The sequence below is a fragment of the Eretmochelys imbricata genome, chromosome 4 (genome assembly GCF_965152235.1).
Source record: "Eretmochelys imbricata isolate rEreImb1 chromosome 4, rEreImb1.hap1, whole genome shotgun sequence".
Lineage (NCBI taxonomy): Eukaryota > Metazoa > Chordata > Testudines > Cheloniidae > Eretmochelys > Eretmochelys imbricata.
In genome coordinates, this window is record NC_135575.1 from 84,419,263 (window position 1) to 84,445,763 (window position 26,501).

The 26,501-nt window shown below is 45.8% G+C and overlaps 1 protein-coding gene across 2 annotated transcripts in view; it reads left to right on the forward strand.

Moving 5' to 3' along the window:
• The first annotated feature begins 796 nt into the window (after positions 1 to 796).
• Positions 797 to 26,501, forward strand: part of TLR3 (toll like receptor 3) — a 31,433-nt gene continuing 5,728 nt past the window's right edge. Inside the window, exons 1-2 of one of the 2 annotated variants that reach the window (XM_077814551.1) lie at positions 797 to 1,175; positions 18,690 to 19,135. In XM_077814551.1, coding sequence (XP_077670677.1) covers positions 797 to 1,175; positions 18,690 to 19,135 — 825 coding nt within the window. Of the gene's footprint in view, positions 1,176 to 14,310; positions 14,390 to 18,689; positions 19,136 to 26,501 lie in introns of those variants that run through there. The other variant, XM_077814552.1, reaches the window with a different exon arrangement.

Consider the following 26,501-nt stretch of genomic DNA (forward strand, 5'->3'; position numbering starts at 1 on the left):
GGGAGCACTTGCGTCCTTTGCCACCGCGGCGCTTTAATGTTGCTGTGCCCCCCCCAGCCCCGTCAGCAGGGCCACGGCAAAGGACCCTGCAGCGCTTTAACATTCCTGCCCCTTTTGCCCCCCCCCCCCCCCCCGGCTGCCGACGGGCGAAGGGGGGAGCAAAGGGAGCAGCTGCTCTGGGGCTGGTGATTTAAAAGGGCCCGGGGTGCTGGACGCTGCTGCTGTTGTAGCAGCGGTGGCATCCAGCACCCCAGGCCCTTTAAATCAACACGGGAGCCCTGGCCGGTGCGGGCCAGCCGGACTGGAAGGGCTGGCTGGGGGATGCTGATCTCCAGCCCCGCCCCTTCCACCTGAGGCCCCGCCCCTTCTGGGGGCCAGAGCCGCCCCAAACCGGTAAGTGGCCTCAGTTACTTTCACCCCGACCATAGGGGTGAAAGGAATGGGTTGAAAAACAGGTCTGGGGCAGACCGGCAAACTAACAAAAAAACTCTAGGGGACTTGGGCAGGGTAGGCGGGACAAACAAAGTGGTCAGCAGTGGGCAGACGGGGCAGGTAGCAAAGGAAAAAGGGGCAAACTCCTGCTGGAGGCAAACAGAGGGTGGGAGGGCCCCACCAGCCTATGGCAGCTGGGGAAAGGCGGGGGGACAAGTCCATGGGGAGGGGGAGGACACGTGTAACCACCTGTGCTTGTGAACAAAGTCCTGGCTGCTGTTGCAGTCCCGAGTGGCAAAGGGCTGCGGGGGGGGGCGGGGGCGGGGGGGAAAGCAGCTGAGCTGGTAAGTAGAGGCAGTCCCAGATGGTCTGTGGGAGTCACAGAGGAGATGATGGTGGTAGTGAGGGAACGGATGGACTGGGGAGGAGTGGGCTCGCTCCCCGACAACAGCAGCAACAACTGCCACAGCACTGTCAGAGACGAGGATGGAAACAAAGCACAGTCCGGGCAACAGCAGCAGTCACAGCAGCGACAGTACCTCTGCAACAGCCTCCTCTTCCAGCAACAGCAGCAACTCGTCTGACAGCAGTAGCAGCAGGCAGCGGGCCAGGAGAGGCCCCAGTGGTGGTGGGGATGCTCCCTCCCTGGGAGGAAGACCAGCAGGGCATCCAAGCTACAGCAGCAGCCAGCCTGCCAACAAGCAAGACAACAAGAGGGGTCCTGGCTGATGTGACTGCAGGGAGTGAGTAGATGGGCCTGTGCTCTGATCACTTGGAGGCTAATTAGTGCCCTAGGAGATGCTTGTTCTGAAGTTGCTTGAGACCATTCCATCCTTGTCCCCAGTTGTGTCTTGCTTTTTACACAAGAAATGTTAAATGAAGGAACCACAGGGGCATAGCGAGATGCAAATAACTGTTTCCTGACTGTATACCACATGCAAGGCCTAGCGGCATGTACACACTGCTGCTCCAGTAGGTTTCAAAATATATAACATTAGGTCAACTTGGCTTTAGAGTTGACACCTCAATGATATTAATAGAAGTCAAAGGAGTTCACACCCCTAAGGCTGTCTACACTATAAGTGAGTGGCATGATTCCCCTCTGTGTTTTCACATACTTATGCTAGCTTTCATCAAGCTAGTGCAAATATAAATAGCAGTGTAGCCACAGTAGTACAGGGAACAGTAATGGAAGCGTGGCAGAGTCATGCCTAGTACAAACCCACCTCAAACCAGTGGGTATCTACTCATCCCAGCTCAGCCATGCCTCCACTGACATTACCAGGATACTGCGGCCCGCTGCTATTTATATACACGCTAGCGTGAAGAGTACCAGCACAGGTATGTGGACATGAGCAGGGGAATCACACCCCTAGCTCACAGTGTAGACGTGGCCTAAGAGCTTTGATTTCAGGTTGTCTGCACACTCAGGAAGAGAGTGCTATATCACTTACACTCATTTCATATTCACCAAATTATCTTTGTAACCATGAGGGCTAAAAATGTACAGTACTTTGAAAAGCCTTTTAAAATGAATGTGTTATATGGGCCACAATAAAGCAGGCCAGCTGTCTGGTACCCCCAATTTAGATGTCTAGATTAGAACCTTTCTATAGGCTGGCATGAAAGGGGTTAGCTAACCCCCTTTGATAGAGGAGGGATTAAGGTTGCTGCTGGGCAAGCTGTGGAGAATTAGTTAACGCATTCCTTCCTAGGCACACTAAGAACAGGGTTTTGCAGTAAGAGAATCACTAGGGAGAGTTCTGGCCCTGAAAAAAGAATTAAAGATAACTTCTTCTTGAGCTGTAGTACATGGGCTTGACGCAGAAATTAGTTGGCAAGATTCTTTACCCTGTGTTATTTGAGAGATGAGAGTAGATTATCATAATGGTCCTTTTTGGCCTTAAAATCTGTTAATCTATGAACTGGAGGATTCAGCCTAGCTGTCAGACTTTTATTCTATGCTTTTTTTCAATACTAAGTTTCAAGACTAAGCATAGGAACCTAGGGAGTGATTGGTGAATGTTAAGAAATAACCCTGACCCTAAAAATGTTTGTCATCTACTGTTTCCCTGACTTGCCATGATTTAGATCTTTTGTGACAGATCTCTACCAAGAGGAAATGAGAATTATCTGCAATTCCTGATATATAATTATTTCTCAGCATACCCTGTGAGATAGCTAAGTATTAGCATGGTTTTATAGATGGCTAAAGTGAAGACCAACATTTTCAAACTTGGTTGCCCACAGCTAGACACCTAAATCCTTTCCTAAACAAGTGGTCTGATTCCCATTCCCTCCCCCCAATCAAAAAAGAGCTTCCAGTTTATTTGGTTATTTATACATTCCTCTACAAGCAGCAAAAAGGAGTTATCCCTTTTAATGCTTTGATTGCAAGACCCTTGAAGCAGGGATGGTCTTTTTATTCTGTTTGTACAGGACCTAGCACAATGGGAGCCTGGTCCATATCTGGGGTTCCTACGCACTGTGGTCATACAAATAATAAATAGCAGAACAGATAGAATACAAGTGACCCGACATCAACAGATCCTGCATGTGAATTTCTTTGGATACGTCTACACCGCAAAAAACACACACTGTGGCAGCACGTCTCAGAACGTGGGTCAACTGACTCCAGCTCACCTGATGGGGCTAAAGATAACAGAGGAGACATTTCTTCTTAGGCTGCAGACCAGGCTTTAAAACCCAGCTTGGGGAGTGGGTGTCAGAGCCTGGGTTGCAGCCTGAACGAGAATGTCTACACTCTAATTGTAGCCCTATAGCATGAGTCACCTGAGCAGAGTCATTTGGCCTGGGCTCTGGGACTTATTGCCTTTTCTTGGGGCAGGGTACCGTAGCCGCACCCTTTGAGGTCAGAGATACATATGTGCAAAGCACATGCTGCATCAACATTTTGAAGCCACAAGATGGCACTATATCACATAGGGTTGAATATTCTGTTTATCTTCAAAGTGTACAAGGGTACATACTGAGGAATACTGTAATGTTAACGTAAGGCACTCTTCTTTAATAAGTTATTATATGTACATAATCTTTTGCTGTTTGTAATATGAATGCAAGTGTGTGAGAGTATTTTATCATTTGATTTGTTGCTGAGGAACAAGTGATTCCAAACTGGAGCTGGGGAAATTTTATAACAAGCAGTCTATTTTCTTTTGTTTGGTTTGTCAGTTTTCTGCCACTAGATTGAGAGTCCAAAATTTCTTCTGACTTTAGAGTCATTTAATTAATAATTTCAGTGAAAATGCCTCGCTCTGCAGCTCAATTGCAGGCAGCTAGCGGCAAATATTCCATACGCAAAATGGGAGCTGTTTTGATTAGGCAGAGTTCACAGAGCTTGTTTTTGTGAGGATAAGAATCAGGTTTTCAGGGCTTGTACTCATGGAGGCTGAAATCATAAGTCATTTCCTGAAATACACGCTTCAAGTTCTTACTAGTGAACTTATATTACTTAATGATGGAGGGGGCTCGGGGATGAGCTAAGGAAGGTGATAAACCTTACACAGTAAGCACCTCTCCTATATGCCCAGTGTATCAGACAATGTAGAAGCGTGACTCACCACCGGCATGCCCCTCATGGGATGGCTGGATCCTCAGCTAGCACCCCCTACTGACAGCCACTTCAGCCCTGTGTTATCTGCCTCTTCTCATTAGCTCTTCAGCCAGGTCATTTAGAGTCACCCCCATACCGGTGGGGCACAAAATCCAAACAAACAATAATCCCTATGGCCTTAAACCAGGTCCCAGCTCAGTAATCCTTCAACCCCTGGTCTGCAGAATCTTCATACCACCTTTTTCCAGATGCCAGTAGGGGAACCGAGCCTCCCCCACTTCTTGGGGACCTAGCTCAGGGACCTTGCATTGACAGGACCTGCTTCCTCCTTGTGGGACTTCCTACCTCAGCCATTTGCCCACCTTCCCAACAGCCCCCTTTCCAGGCTCACTGTGTAGCAACACTCCTGTCAAACTCCCTAAGGTCTCAGCCTTCACGGCTACAACTTAAAGGATTCCCTCTGGAGTTCTCTAGTAAGTCCTCAACCAAAAGTGTAACTAACTTCTGCCCTCCCCAGGTTTGAACTTTAGCCCTTCCCAAGTACTCTGCTCCTAAGCTGAACACCAGCATCCCAGGACTGCCTCCCTAGAATCTTGCCCTTATTTTGAGACCCACCACAAGAGCTAACTCCCCTCCTTTGGCTTTTTCTCAATTCACTTGATTGCTATCAGACCATTCAGAGACAGCAGAAACACCCAACCTTCCACTTTCCTGGGTCTCCCCCTTTATACTCATCACTTGGCCCAGCTTCTCCCGCAGAGGGCTTCATGTTAAGATAGGGCTGGCCCACTCTCCAGGTGCACTAACTGCTCTCTGTTTCCAGTTTACTCTATGTGGGGTAGGTACATACAAGGATAGATATCAAAAGCAAAAGACCTCTAGGTCACCTAGTCTATCCTACTCTAAATGCATGATTGCTCCCTGCAGTACATTTTCCAGTGTTTTCTCCAGTCTAGTTTTAAATGTCCCGCATGATGAGGCTTCTTCTACACCTTTTCTTGGGAAATAGTTTCAGTGAGCTCTATTAGGCTGGGGAACAAAGTTTTCCCTTTCTTAACGTTATCACAACTTCTGTCAGAGTTTCAACCACACTAAATAACTCTTCCCCTTCCTTAGTATTTTGGTATTGCTAACTCCAAGCTTTCAAAAATGAGTCAGGCCCCCAAAATCAGGAGATTGGTTTAAAAATCAAGAGACCTAAAAAAATTTAGGATCCTTTTTATTTACCGGTGCCCAAGTCTGGACTGTGGTGAGGTATATAGCCCTGCATAGCCATCCGTGAACAGAAGCCAGCCACCTGGAGTCAGATTAAATCTTTTGTTGTGGAACCCAGTTAGGTACTCCACTTAGAATGACCAGAGGAGGAGGAGCTGCTGCCACCCAATTTATACTTTTAGCCCAGTGATTAGAGCAGTCATCTAAGATACGGGAGGACCCCGATTCAATTCCCTCCTCTCTGCCAGAAGGGGAGAAAGGATCTGAACAGGAGAGTGCTCTGACCACTGAGCCAGGGAGCATTCTGAGGCATGGCTCCCTCAGTCTCTGATGCTGATGTTATTGCACTGTGGATAACTAATAAAAGAGTCACTGGAGCGGGGAGACTGATCCCAGGGCTCCCAAGTCTGTCCTAATTAGGGTGACCAGGTGTCTGGTTTTTGACCAGAACACCCAGCTGAAAACAGATCCTGGCAGCTCCAGTCAGCACCGCTCACCGGGCCATTGACTGTCTGGTTGGCAGTGCCATGCAGCAGGATTGGCAGTTCCCTGCTAGCCTCCGGGCCACATGCTCCCAGGAAGCAGCCGGCATGTCCCCACTCCGGCTCCTACACTGCCCCCCCCCCAAGTGCCACCCCTGCAACTCCCACAGACTGTGGTTCCCAGTCAACGGGAGCTGTGGGGGTGGCGCCTGTGGATGGGACAGCAAGCAAAGCCGCCTGGCTGCACCTCCACATAGGAGCCAGAGGGGGGACATGCCACTGCTTCCAGGAGCTGCTTGAGGTAAGCACCGCCTGGAGCCTAAACCCCTGACCCCCTCTTGGGCACCAACCCCCTGCCCTCATCCCCCTCTTGCCCTCTGAACGCCTTGATCCCAGCCCAGAGCACGCCCCTGCACTACAAACCCCTCATCCCCACCCCCAGCCAGAGTCCTCACCGCCCCACCCCAGCCCTGATCTCCCTCCTACCCTCCAAACCCCTCCGTCCCAGCCTGGAGCACCCTCCTACACCCCAAACTCCTCATCCACAGCCAGAGCCCTCACACCCCCTGTCCCTGCCCAGAGCCCCCTCCTGCACCCTGAACCCCTCATTTCTGGCCCCACCCTGGAACCTGCAGCCCCAGCTTAGAGTCCATACATCCTCCCACACCCCGATCCCCTGCCTCAGCCCAGAGCCCCCTCCCATACTCCAAACCCCTCAGCCCAACCCCCCAGCCTCCTCCTGCACCCCAAACTCCTCATCCCTGGCACCACCCCAGAGCCCGCACCCCTAGTTGGAACCCTCACCCTCTCTTGCTTCCCAAGCCACTGCATCAGCCTGGAGCCCCCTCCTGCACTCTGAACTCTTCATTTCTGGTCCCACCCCAGAGTCGTCCCCCCCATCCCCTGTCTCAGCCTGGTGAAAATGAGTGAGTGAGGGTGGGGAGAGTGAGTGGGGGGGGGGAATGGAGTGAGCTCGGCTGGGGCCTTGGAGGAGAGGCAGGGCATGGGGCAGGGCAAGGGTGTAGTAGAAAGTTGGTAACCCTAGCCCTAACCACTGGATTAGGATCAGTCATTCTCACTCACTCTCTCTAACCCTTTGAGGATAAATATAACCGTCACTGGGCTAGAGGTAGAGAAAGCAAAGAGTGTAAGTGTAACCCTTCTGCCCGTCAGAGTTGGCAGCAACAAGGGCCGGGTTCAATATCTAGGGGATCCATTCCAATAACACAATGCAAACCGGCTCGAGCCCCCACCCAGTGACCTGGGACAAATATATACCACCCCCGCTGGGCGCCTCCAAGAGGCAATACTTCCCCTCTCGCAAGCACATAGCCTGAGTGTAGCAAAAGCCTTTTAATAACAGAGAGAAACAATGTGGCATTATGTTGGGGAAACACCACCAACAGGATTCATAACACAACCCATGAGCAAAAAAAAACCCACCCCAGGCAAATTGGGGCATGCCCTTTTCCCTTTGGTTCTTGAGTCCAGCAACCCCAAATCACCCAAGGTCCCAAAAGTCCAATGCCCCAAAAGTCTCTGTCCCTGGTCAGGGCAGCCCCAGAGTTCGAAAGTTTATCTGCGGAGCTTTACCTCCCAACCTGGGTGGAAATGGGACGGGGGTAAGAGGCACCTTACATGATCTGAAGCTGACCGCCCCATAGCTCCATAGCAGCGCTCCGCTCCGCCAGCCGCCCCACAAACTCCTTCGCTCCGCTGCGCTCCGCTCCGCCAGCCGCCCCACAAACTCCTTCGCTCCGCTGCACTCCGCTCCGCCAGCTGCCCCACGAACTCCTTCGCTCAGCTCCACGACCCACAAGCAGCTCCTGCCATCCACACACTGCTCCGCGTTGAACTGCTTCACCAGCCGTGCCGCAAACTGCTCCACAATATATCTTCAGGCTCCCCCACTACTTAACACAACACTCAGTGATTTCAGCTCTTAGGTGAATTCAGCTTGTAGTAGGGGAGCCCCAGTGCTGGTGCACTGTCAGCCCAAAGTGAGCTCAGCAGCCTATAACTAGACTTCTAATGAAATCAAAATTAGCTCTGATATTCCACAGTGGAGAGAGGAGGAAGTGCAATTAGCATGTAAGGCCCTCACCAAGGGGCCCATGCCACCAAGTATTAATACTTGTCCCCAGCCTCTCTCTATTCACACAGTTTTGGAACCCATGACCCTTGCCTAGCGAGTGCTACTTAGTTGATGGTGAATCCCTCCATCATAACAAAAGGCCACGTACAGTTCCAAGCACAGTTCCCATAATCAGGGTAATAAGAATTTATTCTTCCTGCCCCAATAACAGAGACGCTGGGGATCCCACAGCAGCCAAAGTGACCATTTGAGCAGCTATGGTCTCATTCTAGGCGTGGTGGGTGTGCCTATGCAAATGACATCGGCCCCTGAAGTTCTTTTCCACAACTTGCCACACCTCACCACCAGATGTCAGGGTGGAGCTCATCCTGACACTGCTTACATCCTCCCCCCAGCCGAGACTTTGTCGTCCCGACAAATCACACCCCCTTTATACCAACTCATTGGTTTCCTCCAAAGGGCCTCAGGAAGCCCACTTTAGCTTCCACAAGCCTGTGTGCTAAATGTATTGGCTCCTCACTAGTCACCCCAGGTGCATCATAAGTTAACCGTTTCACTGGTCTTATCACCCTGTCTCGTCTATTGAGAATCTCTGTTGCCGAGGTAGGGGGAACATCCTCTTGAGTGACGGATGGAGAGGCTTCCCTGGAGGGTCCCTCGGCTACTGGTGTAGGCCCCTGCACTCCTAGTTCTAACGCTGGAGGGTCCAAGGTGCCCAGGACATCCTCTACCTGTCTGTCCCCATTGTCCAGTAACCTGTGTGTGTCATCACAGGGGGGTCTCATCAGCAGCACCGGGGTATCAGAAAGGGGCCTAAATAGTTCCGCCATTGGGTTTAGGGCGGAAGAGGGAAAACTCTCGTTTGGTTCAGCTGATCGAGACTGAAATCTTGTCTCCATCCCAGGATACACCAGGGTTGTGTCTTCCTCCTCAGACTCACTCTCAGATGTGCAGAATAGGGGTAAGTTAGCTGCAGGGGGCCCACTGTCTGTGTTGGATGGCGGCTTTGGTCTAGCACCTCTGTTCTGCCTGGCGGCCCTGCCGTGGCCCATCTCATAAGGGGTGCTTACCAATTCCCCCACAGGGAGCAAAAGGTTTCTATGCACCGTCTTTATTTGCCCTGGACCGTCTTCAGGTTTGATCTTGTAGACCGGCAGATCTCCCAGCTTTTCCATCACCAGGTAAGGTATTGCCTTCCATCTGTCAGCTATCTTGTGTTTGCCAGCAATACCCAAATTTCGCAGCAGGACTCTGTCCCCCGGCTGGAGCTCCTGCGAACGCACTCTAGCATCATATCGATGTTTGTTGCGGTCTGCGTTCTTCCGAGCCGCAGCGGTAGCTAAGCGATAAGCATCCCGCAGCTTTTCTCTTAGTCGGGATACATATTGCTGATGAGTTTCATAGCTATCTCCATCCTCTGATACACCAAAGCACAAGTCTATGGGTAATCTTGGTTCTCGCCCAAACATCAAGAGATATGGGGTGACTCCCGTAGCATCGTTCTTTGTGGCATTGTAGGCATGCACCAGAAATGCGACATGCTGGCTCCAGGTTGCCTTCTGCTCTGGTCGCAAAGTTCCCAACATATCTAATAGGGTTCGATTGAACCTCTCTGGCTGAGGATCACCTTGGGGGTGATAAGGCGTTGTCCTAGACTTTTTAATTCCTGCTATCTTCAGCACCTCCTTCAGAAGGTGACTCTCAAAATCCCGCCCCTGATCAGAGTGTATCCGAGCCGGGAATCCATAGACTGAGAAATATTTGTCCCACAATACTCGAGCAACGGTGGTGGCCCTCTGATCACGTGTGGGATATGCTTGTGCATACCGTGTAAAATGGTCAGTCACTACTAGAATGTTTCCAACATTCCTCTTGTCTACCTCTACAGACAAGAAATCAATGCATACCAACTCCAAAGGTTTGTTGCTGGTGATGTTCTTGAGATATGCAGCCCTCGTGGGCAGAGTTTTCCTTTGAACACATCGAGCGCAAGTCTCACATTTCCTGTGAACATCTTCAGCCATTCGGGGCCAATAGAACCTACTACGAATAAGTTCCAGGGTCCTCTCCATCCCTAAATGCCCAAAGTCATCATGCAGGGCCCTCATGGCCAGGGCTCTGTACTTTTTTGGCAGTACTAGTTGTGCTCGTTGTTTTTGTAAAGGGTCAGTGGTCATTCGGTGTAGCACTCCCTGAATCAGTTTTAGTTTGGTCCATTCTCTCAATAGTAGTTTACCCTCTGGGTTAGGTGGGACAACCGCAGCTGGGCTTCGCCCCTCCCTTTTGGCAAGTAGTGTATCACGAATGTCAATATCTTGCCGCTGGGCTTCTTGCCAGTCAGCCGCATTGAGCATGGGCAAAGGAGATTGGTCTAATGCAATATAGTTCACTGAAGCAGAAGGCATGCATTCAGGGGGCAGGCCCAAAGCTTCTGCAACACATCCCTGAAAGCCCTCACGGGCCTCTGGCTCTCGGCGACTCACACTGCAAATAGCTCTCACTCCATCTGTGGGTATCACAGCAACTTCTGGAGCCTGCGGACGCCTGGACAATGCATCTGCATCTACATTGCTTCTCCCTGATCGGTACTGAATGCTGAACTCATAGCTAGCCAAGGCAGCCACCCATCTCTGCCCTGTAGCATCCAGCTTAGCACTTGTTAACACATAAGTCAGTGGATTGTTGTCTGTCCACACCTGGAACTGAGCACCATACAAGTAGTCTCGAAATTTCTCAGTGATGGCCCATTTCAAGGCCAAAAATTCCAGCTTGTGGGTGGGATAGCGAGTTTCACTATCAGACAATCCTCGGCTGGCAAAGGCTACAGGTTTACATTTGCCTTCCACTTCCTGGTACAGGACTGCTCCCAGACCCTCCAAACTGGCATCAGTATGCAGGATAAATGGTTTGCTTGGGTCAGCAAAAACTAGGACTGGAGCATGAGTTAGGCAAGTAATGATTTCTCGAAAAGCCCTTTCACATCTCTCATCCCACCGTGGCCCAAATGGTGCAAAGGGGCCATTGTGTCTCTGCACAGGAGGCTTTGGGGACCTCTTTTATCAGCTGGGAGTAACTTGGAGGATGTTCCCGTCGTTCTCTTAGCTGGAGATGAAGTAGAATCGGGTTCTGATACTGAGTTCCTCTTACAATTTGAGCCAGTCTGGTCTGATCCATCTGCTCAGCAGTCACTGCTCCCCTCATGACAGCTCTCTGAAGCAGTCTCTCCAGTCTCTGTATGTAGGCTGAAGCCTTCTCGCCCTTTTGTTGTCGGGAATTAAGGAACTTACAGTAGCTGTCTTCAGGGCCCTCTACGCTCCCAAAGTTGTGTTCAAGGGCCTCTAGGCAGTCCTTCACACTGACCCCAGGGTCAATGAGCTTCAGGGTGCGAATCACATCTAATGCTGGGCCGCCAAGGCTCTCTATAAGGCATCTTCGCTTTTCTGCATCTGGTACGGCCCACTCTTGCAGCATTTCAGTGGTATGCTCTAACCAGGGTTCAAACTCCTCCTCCCCAGCAAATAATCTTAACTTACGACAAGAGTCTGACTCAGCATGGGGCAGCACAACCTTTTCCAATATTTGCCCCAGAGCTTTTGTCCAATCATCAGCCGAGGCTGCAGCCCCTGAGCTAGAAGCTGCTGAGCCAGGGCCCAACAAACCTGACATATTAGCCATTATACAAACAGTAATTTCCTCAAAATATAAGCACAAACAAAACAAAAAAAAATATAAATTGTTTCCCAATGTAGTGGATCACTCAACAGGTGCTTGCGAGGGGTACTGACCCAGGCTATCCCGGACGAGCCCCCAAAAATGTAACCCTTCTGCCCGTCAGAGTTGGCAGCAACAAGGGCCGGGTTCAATATCTAGGGGATCCATTCCAATAACACAATGCAAACCGGCTCGAGCCCCCACCCAGTGACCTGGGACAAATATATACCACCCCCGCTGGGCGCCTCCAAGAGGCAATACTTCCCCTCTCGCAAGCACATAGCCTGAGTGTAGCAAAAGCCTTTTAATAACAGAGAGAAACAATGTGGCATTATGTTGGGGAAACACCACCAACAGGATTCATAACACAACCCATGAGCAAAAAAAAACCCACCCCAGGCAAATTGGGGCATGCCCTTTTCCCTTTGGTTCTTGAGTCCAGCAACCCCAAATCACCCAAGGTCCCAAAAGTCCAATGCCCCAAAAGTCTCTGTCCCTGGTCAGGGCAGCCCCAGAGTTCGAAAGTTTATCTGCGGAGCTTTACCTCCCAACCTGGGTGGAAATGGGACGGGGGTAAGAGGCACCTTACATGATCTGAAGCTGACCGCCCCATAGCTCCATAGCAGCGCTCCGCTCCGCCAGCCGCCCCACAAACTCCTTCGCTCCGCTGCGCTCCGCTCCGCCAGCCGCCCCACAAACTCCTTCGCTCCGCTGCGCTCCGCTCCGCCAGCTGCCCCACAAACTCCTTCGCTCCGCTGCGCTCCGCTCCGCCAGCTGCCCCACAAACTCCTTCGCTCAGCTCCACGACCCACAAGCAGCTCCTGCCATCCACACACTGCTCCGCGTTGAACTGCTTCACCAGCCGTGCCGCAAACTGCTCCACAATATATCTTCAGGCTCCCCCACTACTTAACACAACACTCAGTGATTTCAGCTCTTAGGTGAATTCAGCTTGTAGTAGGGGAGCCCCAGTGCTGGTGCACTGTCAGCCCAAAGTGAGCTCAGCAGCCTATAACTAGACTTCTAATGAAATCAAAATTAGCTCTGATATTCCACAGTGGAGAGAGGAGGAAGTGCAATTAACATGTAAGGCCCTCACCAAGGGGCCCATGCCACCAAGTATTAATACTTGTCCCCAGCCTCTCTCTATTCACACAGTTTTGGAACCCATGACCCTTGCCTAGCGAGTGCTACTTAGTTGATGGTGAATCCCTCCATCATAACAAAAGGCCACGTACAGTTCCAAGCACAGTTCCCATAATCAGGGTAATAAGAATTTATTCTTCCTGCCCCAATAACAGAGACGCTGGGGATCCCACAGCAGCCAAAGTGACCATTTGAGCAGCTATGGTCTCATTCTAGGCGTGGTGGGTGTGCCTATGCAAATGACATCGGCCCCTGAAGTTCTTTTCCACAACTTGCCACACCTCACCACCAGATGTCAGGGTGGAGCTCATCCTGACACTGCTTACATAAGAATTAACCTGTAGTCCAGCGGTTGATGCATAGTCAAGTATATTTAGCAGCCTGTTCTGATTTGTTGGTTTCTCCATGGCTGGAAGTAGAGATGGCAACTGTTTGCAGCTGAAGCACAGAACCCCAGGAACTGGGGCCTTACAATGAAAGGAAAAGGAGGGAGGATCCCTTCTGATGAATGAGACTTGGCAGTTCTGTTTATTTTACCACGGAAAAAAAGACCTTCTGAGGCAGAGCTTTATTGTTCCATAGGCTGCTCGGTGTTATCGCTTGCTTATCTGGTAATGGTAGAAAGAAATCAAAGGGCATAAGGAACAGGTGCCATTCATGCTCTCTAGAGGAGTCACTTCTGCTTCAAAACATTAGTTAGCAGCGCAGCCAAGGTGCTGTGCAGTGTATGGGGGAGGGGAGGGAAAGGGCTTGTATTTGTTCGCTCTCTTTCTGCTGTCCTTACCCCTGTTACGCTCTGGGGGCTCCAGGTAAATCAGACTCCTCAAGGCCTTCACCCCACATTGAATGGAGCAGAAAGAAAGTTTGCAAATGGCTAAAGTGCAGGGATGTAATTATTGCTTTTATATTTCACTGAACTGAGGCATCAAGCTGGAAATCTAATGCGAGTACAACTTTTATTTTTAATATGGTTCAGCTTTAGAAGCTGGATGTGTTGTTCTGCTGCCCCTTAAGGCATTGTGTACGCTGGAAAAAGGCAAACCTATATTCCAGCACCAGTGCTAGCAATCATGTAAGCACTAGTGTGATCTGGGTGCTGGCATTTTGACCACTTTATCATGAAAACTTCTTGCGACCAGGGTAGTAAAAACACCAGTGCCTTGGCTGCATAGCACTCGGCACCCGTTCAACAGCACATTGCCAGAATAAGGGTATACATTTTTCTGGTGCAGACCCACTCTTAATGGAAAGACATGAAAATTAAGCAGAACTGGGCAGAAGGAGAGGGAGAATTGGGCAAAGAGAAGGGATTAAGAAGCCAGGCAATTTTGAAATACCTTGGAAAGATAATGGGGAATGGAAACTACTGCGGGCTGAAAAAAGTAACAATGCTTAATGGCTTGGATTAGTTGTTGGAAATGAACCTTGGGTAACATCAAGGCTTAAGGAGGCTACTGTCTCTTTAAATGGAACGAGCTGGTCAGATGCACCGAAACAGGAATGGTTTGTTCAAAGCAAACAATGAAGGAAGGGAGAAGTGGGAAGAGGGAGAGCTTTCTGTGCAGCTGCAAACAGGACGGTGTAGCTTCTCCTTTTGGTACTTTCCTCGGCTTTTACTGTATGACACAGCTTTTGCTTAGAAGGTTTATCGCGGTGAAGTCCCCTTTCCTAAGAACAAACCAGCAGGAAAAAAGAGGGAACTTTCCCAAAGCAGACATTGTCTGCCGGAGTCTGGTGAGTGGGGTGGGGAAATCCTATTTTTAACAACTTTGAATTAAGGAAAAACTAGAGCGGGTTCTCAATAAACAGAAGTTAGCAATAAAACATTGACAAGTGTGCAGCAATTACAAACGTAAAAACCCAGATGAGGATATGTACAAGCAATGTAGTTTTTAAACCTTAAAACGCTGTATTTGTTAGCCCCAGGTCTTCTGTTGATTTTCTATGACTCCACAGATCTGTGTGCTACTGGCTAAGGATTACATTATTTGTACGAAAAATTGAAAATTCTAATCTCCAAAGAGTCTGAGATTAAAAACAAAATAAATTGAGAAGCTACTCAACCTATTTTTTTTTTTTTTTAAAAAAGTCGTATTTGTTACAGCAGAAAACGCCCACGGCATATGTACTCTCCTCCGGTATCATATTTCAAGGGATCTTTAAAACAATGGGGCCAATCCTGTAAAATGCTAATTGCTCCTTGGGAAGCACTAAGCATCCTCAGTTCTGAATGTCACTGGAAGTTGGGAATGTTCAGTATCTTCCAGATGGTGCTCATGACCATACAGGATTGGGCCCTGGACCCAAGGGTGAACGTTAGTGAGGTTTGCTTTGTTAAAATTCTGACCCTATTGAAGCCATTGATTTCAGGGTAGCCAGGATTTCACCTTATGTTTTTAAAAGAAAAGGAAGTTAGGGTTTGCAAGATCAGGCCCTTATTTATAAGGGTAAGCTTTACATAATGGGGATACTTGCATGAGCAAAGATTTTGTGCAGCAATAAGGATGTATTCCATAGAGTTTACAGCAAGCTTTAGAGTTGTATTGTAGTCTTATTAGGAAGAGGATCAGCATTTTCTTGTGGTATTGTGAAAAGTACAAGCAGGATCCTGTAGTCAGGGAGCTGTGCTAGTGACATCAAAGGACTGCTTTGGAGGGCTGGAATCCAACTGGATTGCGGTGTTCTGCAGTGTGTATGAACAGAATGTATTCCTGTCAGATGGGACTATATATTCCTGCACAATAGATCTGGCAGAAAAGTTTTTTAAAAAGCAATACAACATAATATGGGGAACGGGAAAGCAGAAATGGCACATTTAACTGAAGTTGTGTTACACTCAGCAGAATGGTGCTTCTGTTCGGCTGGCAGCAAACACAGGCTCAGATTCTGCAGTAGGATCTTCATGGTCAGATCCTTGCAATTGCATGAAGTCTGACTCAATTTAATTGAGCTGTGCTTGGGTTCAAGGGTCCCACACCAGATCTGATTAAAGGATTAGGACTGTAGGTGTGTGCTCTACTTATGGTAGATTTTAAACTAGTCCATAATCCAACAATATATAATATTTAGCAATATCACATGGTGGGAATATGGGGAAATGGAAAAATTTAAAGACTCAATGTAAAAATCTGTTAATGATTCATACAATGTATGAGTACATTAATTGAACCAATGGTCATAATGGGTCAAGTTCTTCTTTATAGCAGTGTAAATATGGAATAATTCCACTGAATTAGGCCTGTAATAAGCTCTATGAGAGCTTACTCTTGCTTCATTTCAAGAAAATCAGAGCTTTCATGGAGCAAAAAGAGAAAGAAAGATTTAAAATATTATTGTAAAACAATTTGGCAGCAGAACACAGGTATAGAAGCAGTACCTGTAACTTAATTTGCTTTTTGAAACAGGCTTGTTATTTTTACTGTAAAACAAAAGTGTCTAACATGTTTAACCAAATTCATTTTTAATATCTTTTCAAATGAGCTAATTGAATATTCTATAGAAACTGACTATCTACTTGTACTCTTTCAAAAAGACACTTAAAAAAGAATGTTCTGTTGTATTGAGAACAAGAGTCAAAAAGATACCTGGCTTCAGAATACTTATTCTAATAAAGCAGGGATGGCCAACCTGCAGCTCTGGAGCCACATGCGGCTCCTTGTATAGACACCAACTCCGGAGCTGGAGCTACAGGTGCCAACTTTGCAAGGTGCCAGGGAATGCTCACTGCTCAACCCCTGGCTCTGCCACAGGCTCTGCCCCCACTCTACCCCTTCCCGCCCCCTCCCCTAAGCCTGCAGTGCCCTCACTCTTCTCCCACAAGCCTCCTGCATGCCACAAAACAGGTGATCGGGAGATGAGGGGAGGGAGAGGGAGGTGCTGAGCAGTGGGTCTGCTAGTGGGTGGGGGGTGCTGGGAGCGGGAGAGCTAATGGGGGGCTGCTGACATATTACTGTGGCTCTTTGGCAATGTACCCTGGTAAATTCTGGCTCCTTCTCAGGCTCAGGTTGGCCACCCCTGTAATAAAGCATTGGAAACACTCTAAATTGGAAAGTGTCTAAAATGGACAATTCTGCTCTGAGGTCTATCTAGGACTGTATTTAGCCCCTGATTCTACAAAGCATTATGTATTTTAATTAATCCTTATTCAGTATGGCACACAAGTACATGGTAACTAAGTGCACGAGCAGTCTAACCAATGGGACTACTTGTGTTTAAAGTCAGGCAGGTGCTTAAGCACCTTACTGAATCTGAACCTAAAATCATTGTGGATACACGGGTGTACCTAATTGCAGGATTTGGTCTGATATACTTGCAAGACCACAAATGTTCTTACCGCTATTGCCAGTAACATCACTGGTTAGTTGGATGAAGAATTTTATTTAAAGGTAAAAGTTATCACTTCTGCATTTTATTTGCCCATTCTGGTGCTCTTAACTTGAATTTTGACTATTTAGTTTCACTTTCATTTCTTATCTGTTTCTTAGTAGCTTGTTTTTCCAATCCTCATGCAGTTAGGACAATGCTGAAATGTTTGGGTTTTAAAAGGGGATGTTTAAAGAAACATTGTTTAGTTTAAAAGATTAACTGTAAGTAAATCTCCTACCAATACATTAGAATATTAAAAATGGGAAAATGTTAAAAATCCAATATACCCATCACTTTAACTTGTTTTTTATATTTCTCAACTTGGAGAGAAGTCAGTTTCACTACTGGATTCTTAAGGTTGAAGTTTCAAAGAGTACAGGGAAGTGTTTATTTTTTGTTTGTAAAACCAGCTGGTTTAAGAGTGATATTGTTGGACTATTTCGGTTGGTGTTAGGTTTTATTAAAAATCCCCATGACAGGTGACCTCACCTGAAGCATCTTCCAGCATCAGGTTGCAGCAGAGCAGGCATCCCGGCTTCAGCATTCCTCCTTCAGGGTGCCTAGTAACACCATACAAGTGTCTCTGATTCACTAATATCCTCCAGGGGTGGGCAGGGGAGGATTTACTAAAACATAGATCAAATAATCCATAGCAAAAGCCCCAACCAGTCCATTTCTCATACCCAGTGATATAGTTAGTAAAATCCTATAGCCTTTAGTCCATCCCCATAACACATACCACACTCCAGCATCTTCCACCACACACAGGTTCTTCTTCAGTCATCTCCTGTCCTTTTACCACAACAGTCACCCCAGCCCTCCTAGCTAAAGTGAAACCCTACTGTTCTCAGGAGGAATCCTCCACAGCCTCCCCGCTGGGAGTTCATCCTCACTAAGGTAGCGTCCCTCACTTCCCTTGACCTTCTCACTGGGCAGCTGAGCCCAGATGACCATGCATGGAGACACCAGTAGGTAAGACCCACTGCTGTTCCCTGGCCTTTCACCTTCTGGCTTAGATGTCACAAGCAAGTCCCTCTGGCCTTCAACCCTCTCCAGTCCTGGATTTTTGGCTTGAGAATGCACCCCTCTTGTTAATCACCTACCTTCAGGCACTACCAAAAGCTTCCTTCAGAGACCCTTGCAACTCTCACCTGTCCTGACAGACCTTTCAAGGACCTCCTATTTATAGGACCCAGGTGCCCTCTCTTAAGCTTCACTTAGGAGGGAGCTGGTGAATAACAGGCACACTGGCTTCTTTCTTCTTTAGGGCTAGTACCACCCTGTGACATCTTGATTTTACAAAATTTTAATTTTGGGCCAAGTTTAAATTGGCATTTAAAAAAAAAACAAAAACCACCCCGTTTTCACTGAAATAAAAAAGTTAAAACATTTCCAGTTGGACTTTAAACAACAAAAACAAAGTTTAAACAAAACCTAAATTTTTGGTATGTGATTGAGTTTAATTTTTTCAACAAGGGAGTGCTACTGTATGGGAGGGGCAGATTAAATGTTTTAGGTAATTTAAAATTATCAAATTGTGTTGTAGTGTATATAGCATAGGTGAGAGTACTTGATTATAAGTCTGGCTTACTTTACAGTAGGTGTTAATATAATCATTTTGGTAAAATATGTATAACTTGTACTGTATGTGTTCATTTTTCTTTTGTAGATAGAACAATGAGAGATCCTCTTCCCAGTTGGGCCTGCTTGTCTTTCAGCCTGTTGACCTCCTTGCTTTGTGTAACGGCTGAGAACCAATGTAAGATCAGAAATCAAGTGGCTGACTGCAGTCATCTAAAGCTGAAACAAATTCCTTCAGATCTTCCAATTAATATAACAGCGTTGGACATTTCTCATAACCAGCTAAACAAGCTACCACCTGCAAATTTAACAAAGTACAGCCAGCTTATTTACTTGGATGCAGGATCCAACAGCCTCTCTAAACTTCAGCCAGAACTGTGTCAAACTTTGCCCCTGTTAAAAGTTTTGAAACTGCAGCATAATCAGTTGCGTGAGCTCACTGACAATGTTTTTGCTTCCTGTGCCAGCCTGACTGAGCTCAATTTAGGGTACAACATAATAGAGATCAAAAGCAATCCTTTCAAAAACCTGAAGGTAAGATATATAGAAATATTGCTTTTCATTTTCTAAAAGGGAAGAGAAGAAATTACTGAATTAAAATCCAATGCATCTCCAGAGCAGGTCATGGTCCTCATCTGGGAAGGTCCAATACACTTAAAATTCAATTTTTAATTTTGTCAGCTAATACTGATGTTTATTTTTAAGCATTTTATTATTTTTATCAGTTTGAATGGTCACAGCTATGGGAAATTATGGGTTGGGCCAGACAATTCTTTAATGGCAGTAGATGTTGAGATTCAAAAAGTTAAACTTTATAACTGTTAAAACACAAGTTGTTAACATCATATGTCAAAATATACAAGGTAAATAACCTTAAATCAAACTCGAGCAGAATTTTTCTTACTTTTTGTATCTGTAAATTTTGATTATAATTGGTGGAAATATTTCCATCAGTCGGTTTGTGTGTGTACAGTTAAATTGATGTTTATCGACATTTACCTATAAATAGCTATGCCTTCCAAGCCTAAATATACCCTCCTTCTTTCTCTGGAGAAGAAGCAACCTATTGTTACTATTAACTTCTTGAGCCCTTTTATTTTCCCAAAGAATGTTCCAGATAGGGCCCACTGGATTAGAGCAAAATGGAGTCTGTGCCACCTCTGTGGGGTCCTTCCCTCTATCCCCTTCTTCCTCTTCTGAAGTCTGTGTCCAGGGTCTGTGATGGGGGAAGAAGGGCAAGTAGGCAGGTCTGGAGACGTGGGTGAGGTGGAGGCGGAGTTTGAGGTTACATATTATTCCCCTTCAGTCCCTGTGGAAATGAGAGAAGATAATGTAACCTGAAGAAAATGAAAAATCAGATAGGAAAAACAGCAGAATGTAGAATGACTTAAAATCTCCTAAATTTACTGCAAGTTTTTCTTCTTTTTGGCCAAGTCTAGTAGGTAGTATATTTTGTGTGTCAACTTTCCATACTCCAAGCACACACATTTGTGGCTTTTTTTACCAAGCTGAGGGATTACATTTCTTTCCTTTTTCAGGCCTCTATGAGCTTTTTGGGGCCTATATGAATTTGTAGCTGCTAGCCAACATGGTCATCTGCTTAGAATTTGTTAGCATTCTTCTGCCTTAGGTGGTTGTCAAAGTAACCACAATTTATTTATCTGTAAACTGATCTCCAGCAGCTCAAGTGAGTGTTGTGGTTACCCTGACCAGCTAAGCTCTCTTTTGGCAGTTGGGGAATCATGAGAACACAGAATCCTGGCATTCCCCCTATGCTACTTGGTGATTACCCCAGAGTGTAGGGATATGATTATTTAGATAAACAGGTTTTGTGCGTTTAGCCACTTCAGGGCCTAATACTGTGAGGCTGGCAAAATAGTATTAAAATTCCCATTTTTTATTTTGAGGCAATAGAGCCTCAAATATATTAACAAGCTTGCCCAAGGTCACAAATTATTAGAATTCAAGTCTAACTGTGAAGGCCAATGTTTAATGTACTAAAATACAGTGCCTCCTAGTTTACTTTAACTGTCTGTTTGACCACTTATAAAAATAGGACTGTGGTAATACTTCTTTGTAATCTCAAAGGACATAACAAAAGTGGGTAATAATTATTAGATACATTTTACATGTGGGTTAAGTAACATGGTAAGGAGAGTTTCGCGAGAGAGTTCTCCAGGTGAAGGAGGAGTGATTACGGTTGGGGTAAGTTTGTTGTCTGTAGCATGTGTGTGTTTGTGCTTGTGGTGTGCTGAACTGGAGGAGCAAAGGGAGACAGAGAGGTATAGAGACAAGACTTTCCATGACACAGTAGAATGGTCCTACCCCTGTTCTGACAGCCTCTGTGCTGTGGAGGAGGATGAAAATCTCAGGGAAGGAGAACATCCAACTGGAGCAGAGGGAAATGAATCCATACTTGGGACCCTCCTTCCAGATGATGATGTGGTATCCTCTCGCACTGAGGTTAGCTCTCCAAAGGAGGGAACTCCAGTTATTAGAAAGAGACAGGTAATCGTTATGGGGGATTCGATCATTAGAAACATAGGTAGCTGGGTTTGAGATGACCGGGAGAACTGCATGGTGGCTTGCCTGCCTGGTGCAAAGGTTGCAGATCTCTCAAGGCATCTAGGTATTATGTGTAGTGCTGGGGAGGAGCCGGTGGTTGTGGTACATATAGTACCAATGCCATAGGGAAGGATAGGAGAGAGGTCTGGAGGCCAAATTTAGGCTGCTATGTAAGAGATTGAAGTCCAGGACCTCCATGGTAGCATCCTCTGAAATGCTTCCAGTTCCATGCGCAGCGCCACTTAGGCAGGCAGAACAGCAGGGTCTCAATGCCTGGATGAGATGATGGTGTAGGTAGGGAGGAGGAGTTTAGATTTATTAGGAACTGGTGAAACTTTTGGGAAAGGGGGAGCCTATACAGGAAGGATGGGCTCCACCTAAACCAAAATGGAGCCAGATTGTTGGCATTTAAAATTAAAAAGATCGTAGAGCAGCTTTTAAAATAAAGGCTGGGGGAAAGCCGACAGGTGTGGAGGAGCACATGGTTCGGACAGCGACATCCTTAGGGGAGGATCTACTAATGGAGATTCTCTGTATCCTAGTAAGGAGGAGAGGATGGAAGATGATAAAATACAGGTAGGCTCTGATGAGAAACAGTCAAATGAAGAAAAGTCCCATTCAATTACATCATGCAATGGCAGACAGCTGAAAAGTGACAAGTTTTTAAAGTGCTTATATACCAATGCTAGAAGTCTAAATAATAAGATGGGTGAACTAGTGTGCCTCATATTAAATGAGGATATTGATATAATAGGCATCACAGAAACTTGGTGGAATGAAGATAATCAATGGGACACAGTAATACCAGGGTACAAAATATCTTGGAAGGATAGAACAGGTCATGCTGATGGGGGAATAGCACTATATGTGAAAGAAAGCGTAGAATCAAATGAAGTAAAAATCATAAATGAACCAAACTGTACCATAGAATCTCTACGGATAGTAATTCCATGCTCTAATAATAAGAATATAGCAGGGATATATTGTTATACCAATAAAATAAAAACCAGCAGGATCTTATTAAAGGGGATGAGACATAATGTCACATTTGTTGTGAATACAAAAAGAATCGTAGTAGGCAGTTAGTTATAGCTATAACATTTCATTCAGTTTCACATTCATTCACACTTTCGTTCATACACACATATTCTGCAGCTGCTGTATAGTTACTGGTCCTGAATGTAGCTTGAGTTTGTGGCTTGCATTTGTAGCTTGTGGAGGCTAACTGGCCAGGAAAGCTGGGCACAAGGAAGAGCTGGGTCTCTGTTGGGCATGCACCGATGCCCTTCCTTGTTGGCAGCAGAATGTTGCCCTTCAAGGTCTTCCATCTCACCCATCCTTTTTGTAGGCTTTAGTTTGAATCCAGCGTCTATGGGTCTTGCTGTGTCACGCTGCCTCTGGGTCCGGTGTGATCGATCACCCGTCAAATGCAGACATGACTTTCAGCCTAGGACCTGGCTTTGATGTTTCTTCAAGTGTACTTTGGTTCTTTTCTTTTGAGGGTGGACTCCTCTTACTTTGTCAGGGCTGTTGTCTGCATCTTCAGCTGTTGGGTGTTTACACTTTATTTCATCAGGGCAGGCTGGGGCTGGAGGTTGAGTCCATCATCCATCCATACCTCATTCACACATCTAAACTAAACTAATAAGATTACAGCAGGGTTTTGCAAAAATGAAGGTTGCAGCAAGCTTTTACAAAATGAAGTGAGCATTTTAAAATGGAGTTTGGGACAAGTTAAAATGGAGTTTGAGTTACAATATGGACAAGTGTAAGGAATGCCAAATAGTGAACAGAAGTTACAATAGAGACAAGTATAATGAATGACAAACAGTGAGCAGAAGGTACAATGTTGAAACAGTGTAAGTTTCAGCGATTTAAGCAGCATTTGGATTGAAAGTGAAACTCAATTAGCCAGTTATTGGGGATAACCGGCTTTATGAATGAATGTTGTTTCATTCATAAAACTTTGCTTATGAAGTTATATTAATAAAGTGAACAATTAAAAACAATTTCATTGATCAGTTCTACGATATTACCGACCACCTGACCAGGATGGCGATAGTGACTGTGAAATAATGAGGGAGATTAGAGAGGCTATTAAAATAAAAAACTCAAAAATAATGAGGGATTTCAATTATCTCCATATTGACTGGCTTCATGTCACCTCAGGACACAATGCAGACACCTTAAATGACTGCTTCGTGGAGCAGCTAGTCCTGGAACCCATAAAAGGAGAGGCAATTCTTGATTTAGTCCTAAGTGGAGCACAGGATCTGGTCCAAGAGGTGAATATAGCTGGACTGCTTGGTAATAGTGACTATAATATAACTAAATTTAACAGCCCTATGGTGGGGAAAACACCACAGCAGCCCAACACTGTAGCATTTAGTTTCAGAAAGGGAGAATACACAAAAATTAGGAGGTTAGTTAAACAGAAATTAAAAGGCACAGCGCCAAAAGTGAAATCTCTGTAAGCTGCATGGAAACTTTTTAAAGACACCAGAATAGAGGCTCAACTTAAATGTATACCCCAAATTAAAAAACATAGAGAACCAAAAAAGTGCCACTGTAGCAAAACAGCAAAGTAAAAGAAGCCGTGAGAGGCAAAAAGGCATCCTTAAAAAGGGGAAGTGAAGTCCTCATGAGGAAAATAGAAAGGAGCATAAACTCTGGCAAATGAAGTGTAAAAATATAATTAGGAAGGCCAAAAAAGAATCTGAAGAACAGCTAGCTAAAGACTGAAAAAGTAATAGCAACATTTTTTTTTTAAGTTCATCAGAAACAGGAAGCCTGCTAAACAACCAGTGGGGCCACTGGACAATCAAGATGCTAAAGGAGCACCCAAGGATGATAAAGCCATTGCAGAGAAACTAAATGAATTCTTTGTGTCGGTCTTCATGGCTGAGGATGTGAGAGAGATTCTCAAACCTGAACCATTCTTTTTAGGTGACAAATCTGAGGAACTGTCCGAGATTGAGGTGTCATTAGAAGAAGTTTGGGAACAAATTGATAAACTAAACAGTAATTAGTCACCAGGACAAGATGGTATTCAAGAGTTCTGAAGGAACTCAAATGTATAATTGCAGAACTACTAACCATAGTCTGTAACTGATCATTTAAATCCACTTCTGTACCAAATGGCTGGAGGATAGCGAATTTGATGCCATTTTTTAAAAAGGGCTCTAAAGGTGACCCCGGGAATTACAGGCTGGTAAGCCTGACTTCAGTACCGGGCAAACTGGTTGAAACTATAGTAAAGAACAAAATTGTCAGACACATAGATGAACATAATTTATTGGGGAAGAGTCAACATGTAAAGGGAAATCATGCCTCACCAATCTACTAGAATTCTTGAGGGGGTCAACAAGCAGGTAGATGGGGGGATCTAGTGCATATAGTGTACTTAGATTTTCATAAAGCCTTTGACGAGGTCCCTCACCAAAGGCTCTTAAGCAAATAAGCTGTCCTGGGATAAGAGGGAAGGTTCTCTCATGGATTGGTAACTGGTTAAAATATAGGAAACAAAGGGTAGGAATAAATGGTCAGTTTTCAGAATAGAGAGAGAGGGAAATAGTGGTGTCCCCCAGGGGTCTGTACTGGGCCCAGTCCTATTCAACATATTCATAAATGATCTGGAAAAAGGGGTAAATAGTGAGGTGGCAAAATTTGCCACATGATCCAAAATTACTCAAGACAGTTAAGTCCTGGGCAGACTTGAGAGATCCTTTTGTAGCTCTTCGCAAACAGCGTGACTGGGCAACAAAATGGCAGATGAAATTCAATGTTGATAAATGCAAAGTAATGCACACTGGAAAACATAATCTCAACTATACATATAAAATGATGGGGTCTAAATTAGCTGTTACCACTCAAGAAAGAGATCTTGGAGTCATTGTGGATTGTTCTCTGAAAACGTTCACTCAATATGCAGCAGCAATCAAAAAAGCAAACAGAATGTTGGGAATCATTAAGAAATGGATTGATAATAAGACATAAAATATCATATTGCCTCTATATAAATCCATGGTATGCCCATATCTTGAATACTGCATGCAGATGTGGTGGCCCCATCTCAAAAAAGATATATTGGAATTGGAAAAGGTTCAGAAAAGGGCAACAAAAAAGATTAGGGGTATGGATCAGTTGCCGTATGAGGAGAGATTAACAAGACTGGGACTTTTCAGCTTGGAAAAGAGACGACTAAGGGGAGATATGATAGAGGTCTATAAAATCATGACTTGTGTGGAGAAAGTAAATAAGGAAGTGTTATTTACTCCTTCTCATAACACAAGAACTAGGGGTCACCAAATGAAATTAATAGGCATCAGGTTTAAAACAAACTAAAGGAAGTACTTCTTCACACAATGCACCATCAACCTGTTGAACTTCTTGTCAGAGGATGTTATGAAGGCCAAGACTATAATAGGGTTAAAAAAAGATCTAGATAAGTTCATGGAGGATAGGTCTATCAATGGCTATTAGCAGGGATGGTATCCCTAGCCTTGGTTTGCCAGAAGCTGGGAATGGGCGACAGGATGGATAGCTTGATTATTACCTGTGCTGTTCATTCCCTGGCATTGGCCACTGTCGGAAGACAGGATACTGGGCTGGATGGATCTTTGGTCTGACCCAGTATGGCTGTTCTTATGTTCTTATAAGCTATTGCCTACCGTGTCAGAGACAAAATATTTTATTCTCCATTTCATTTGATTAACGCAGTGCAGGAGAGAGTGGGGAAAGCAAAAATGGTTCTAAGCCTCCTTTACGCTAGTTCCTGCTGTTCTGGCTTGGCTGAATAGCCTCTCCTTACTATAGCATGGGGGACTGTGATAAGAGTGAACATAGGGTTATTCCATCAGCTCAGCATCAATCTGGGGGTCGCATAAAAGGGCCTTAGAACAACAGAGAACTGGTCCAATGGATAGGTTCTAAACACTTTTCTCACATTGGTTGGCTGTCTTAGGCAAGTCTGAGCAAACCCCTTAAACTCTGTGCTCCAGTTAACTGCTCTGTAAAATGTAGATACTTGCTTACCCCATCGGAATGTTGAAATGCAACTAAATAATGTTTACTAAGTAAAAGGATTAAGGCCACTCAGAGGGAGTGGTGAGAATAGAATTCAAGTCCTGGGCTACCTGTCTGCTGACCTTTAGGCCTTTAGCAGGAGGAGGAGTTTTAGATAAGCAGCTTGCTTTTTACCATGTCATGGCAGGTCAAGATCACCCAGTGGTTGAAGCTGGAGGTAGCTCGCTGGTTCCTTTTCCCTGTGTGTGATGTCAGAGGGCTTTCTCCTGCAGGAGACTGGAGGTTGGCAGCCTGCTGCCATGTTGATCAT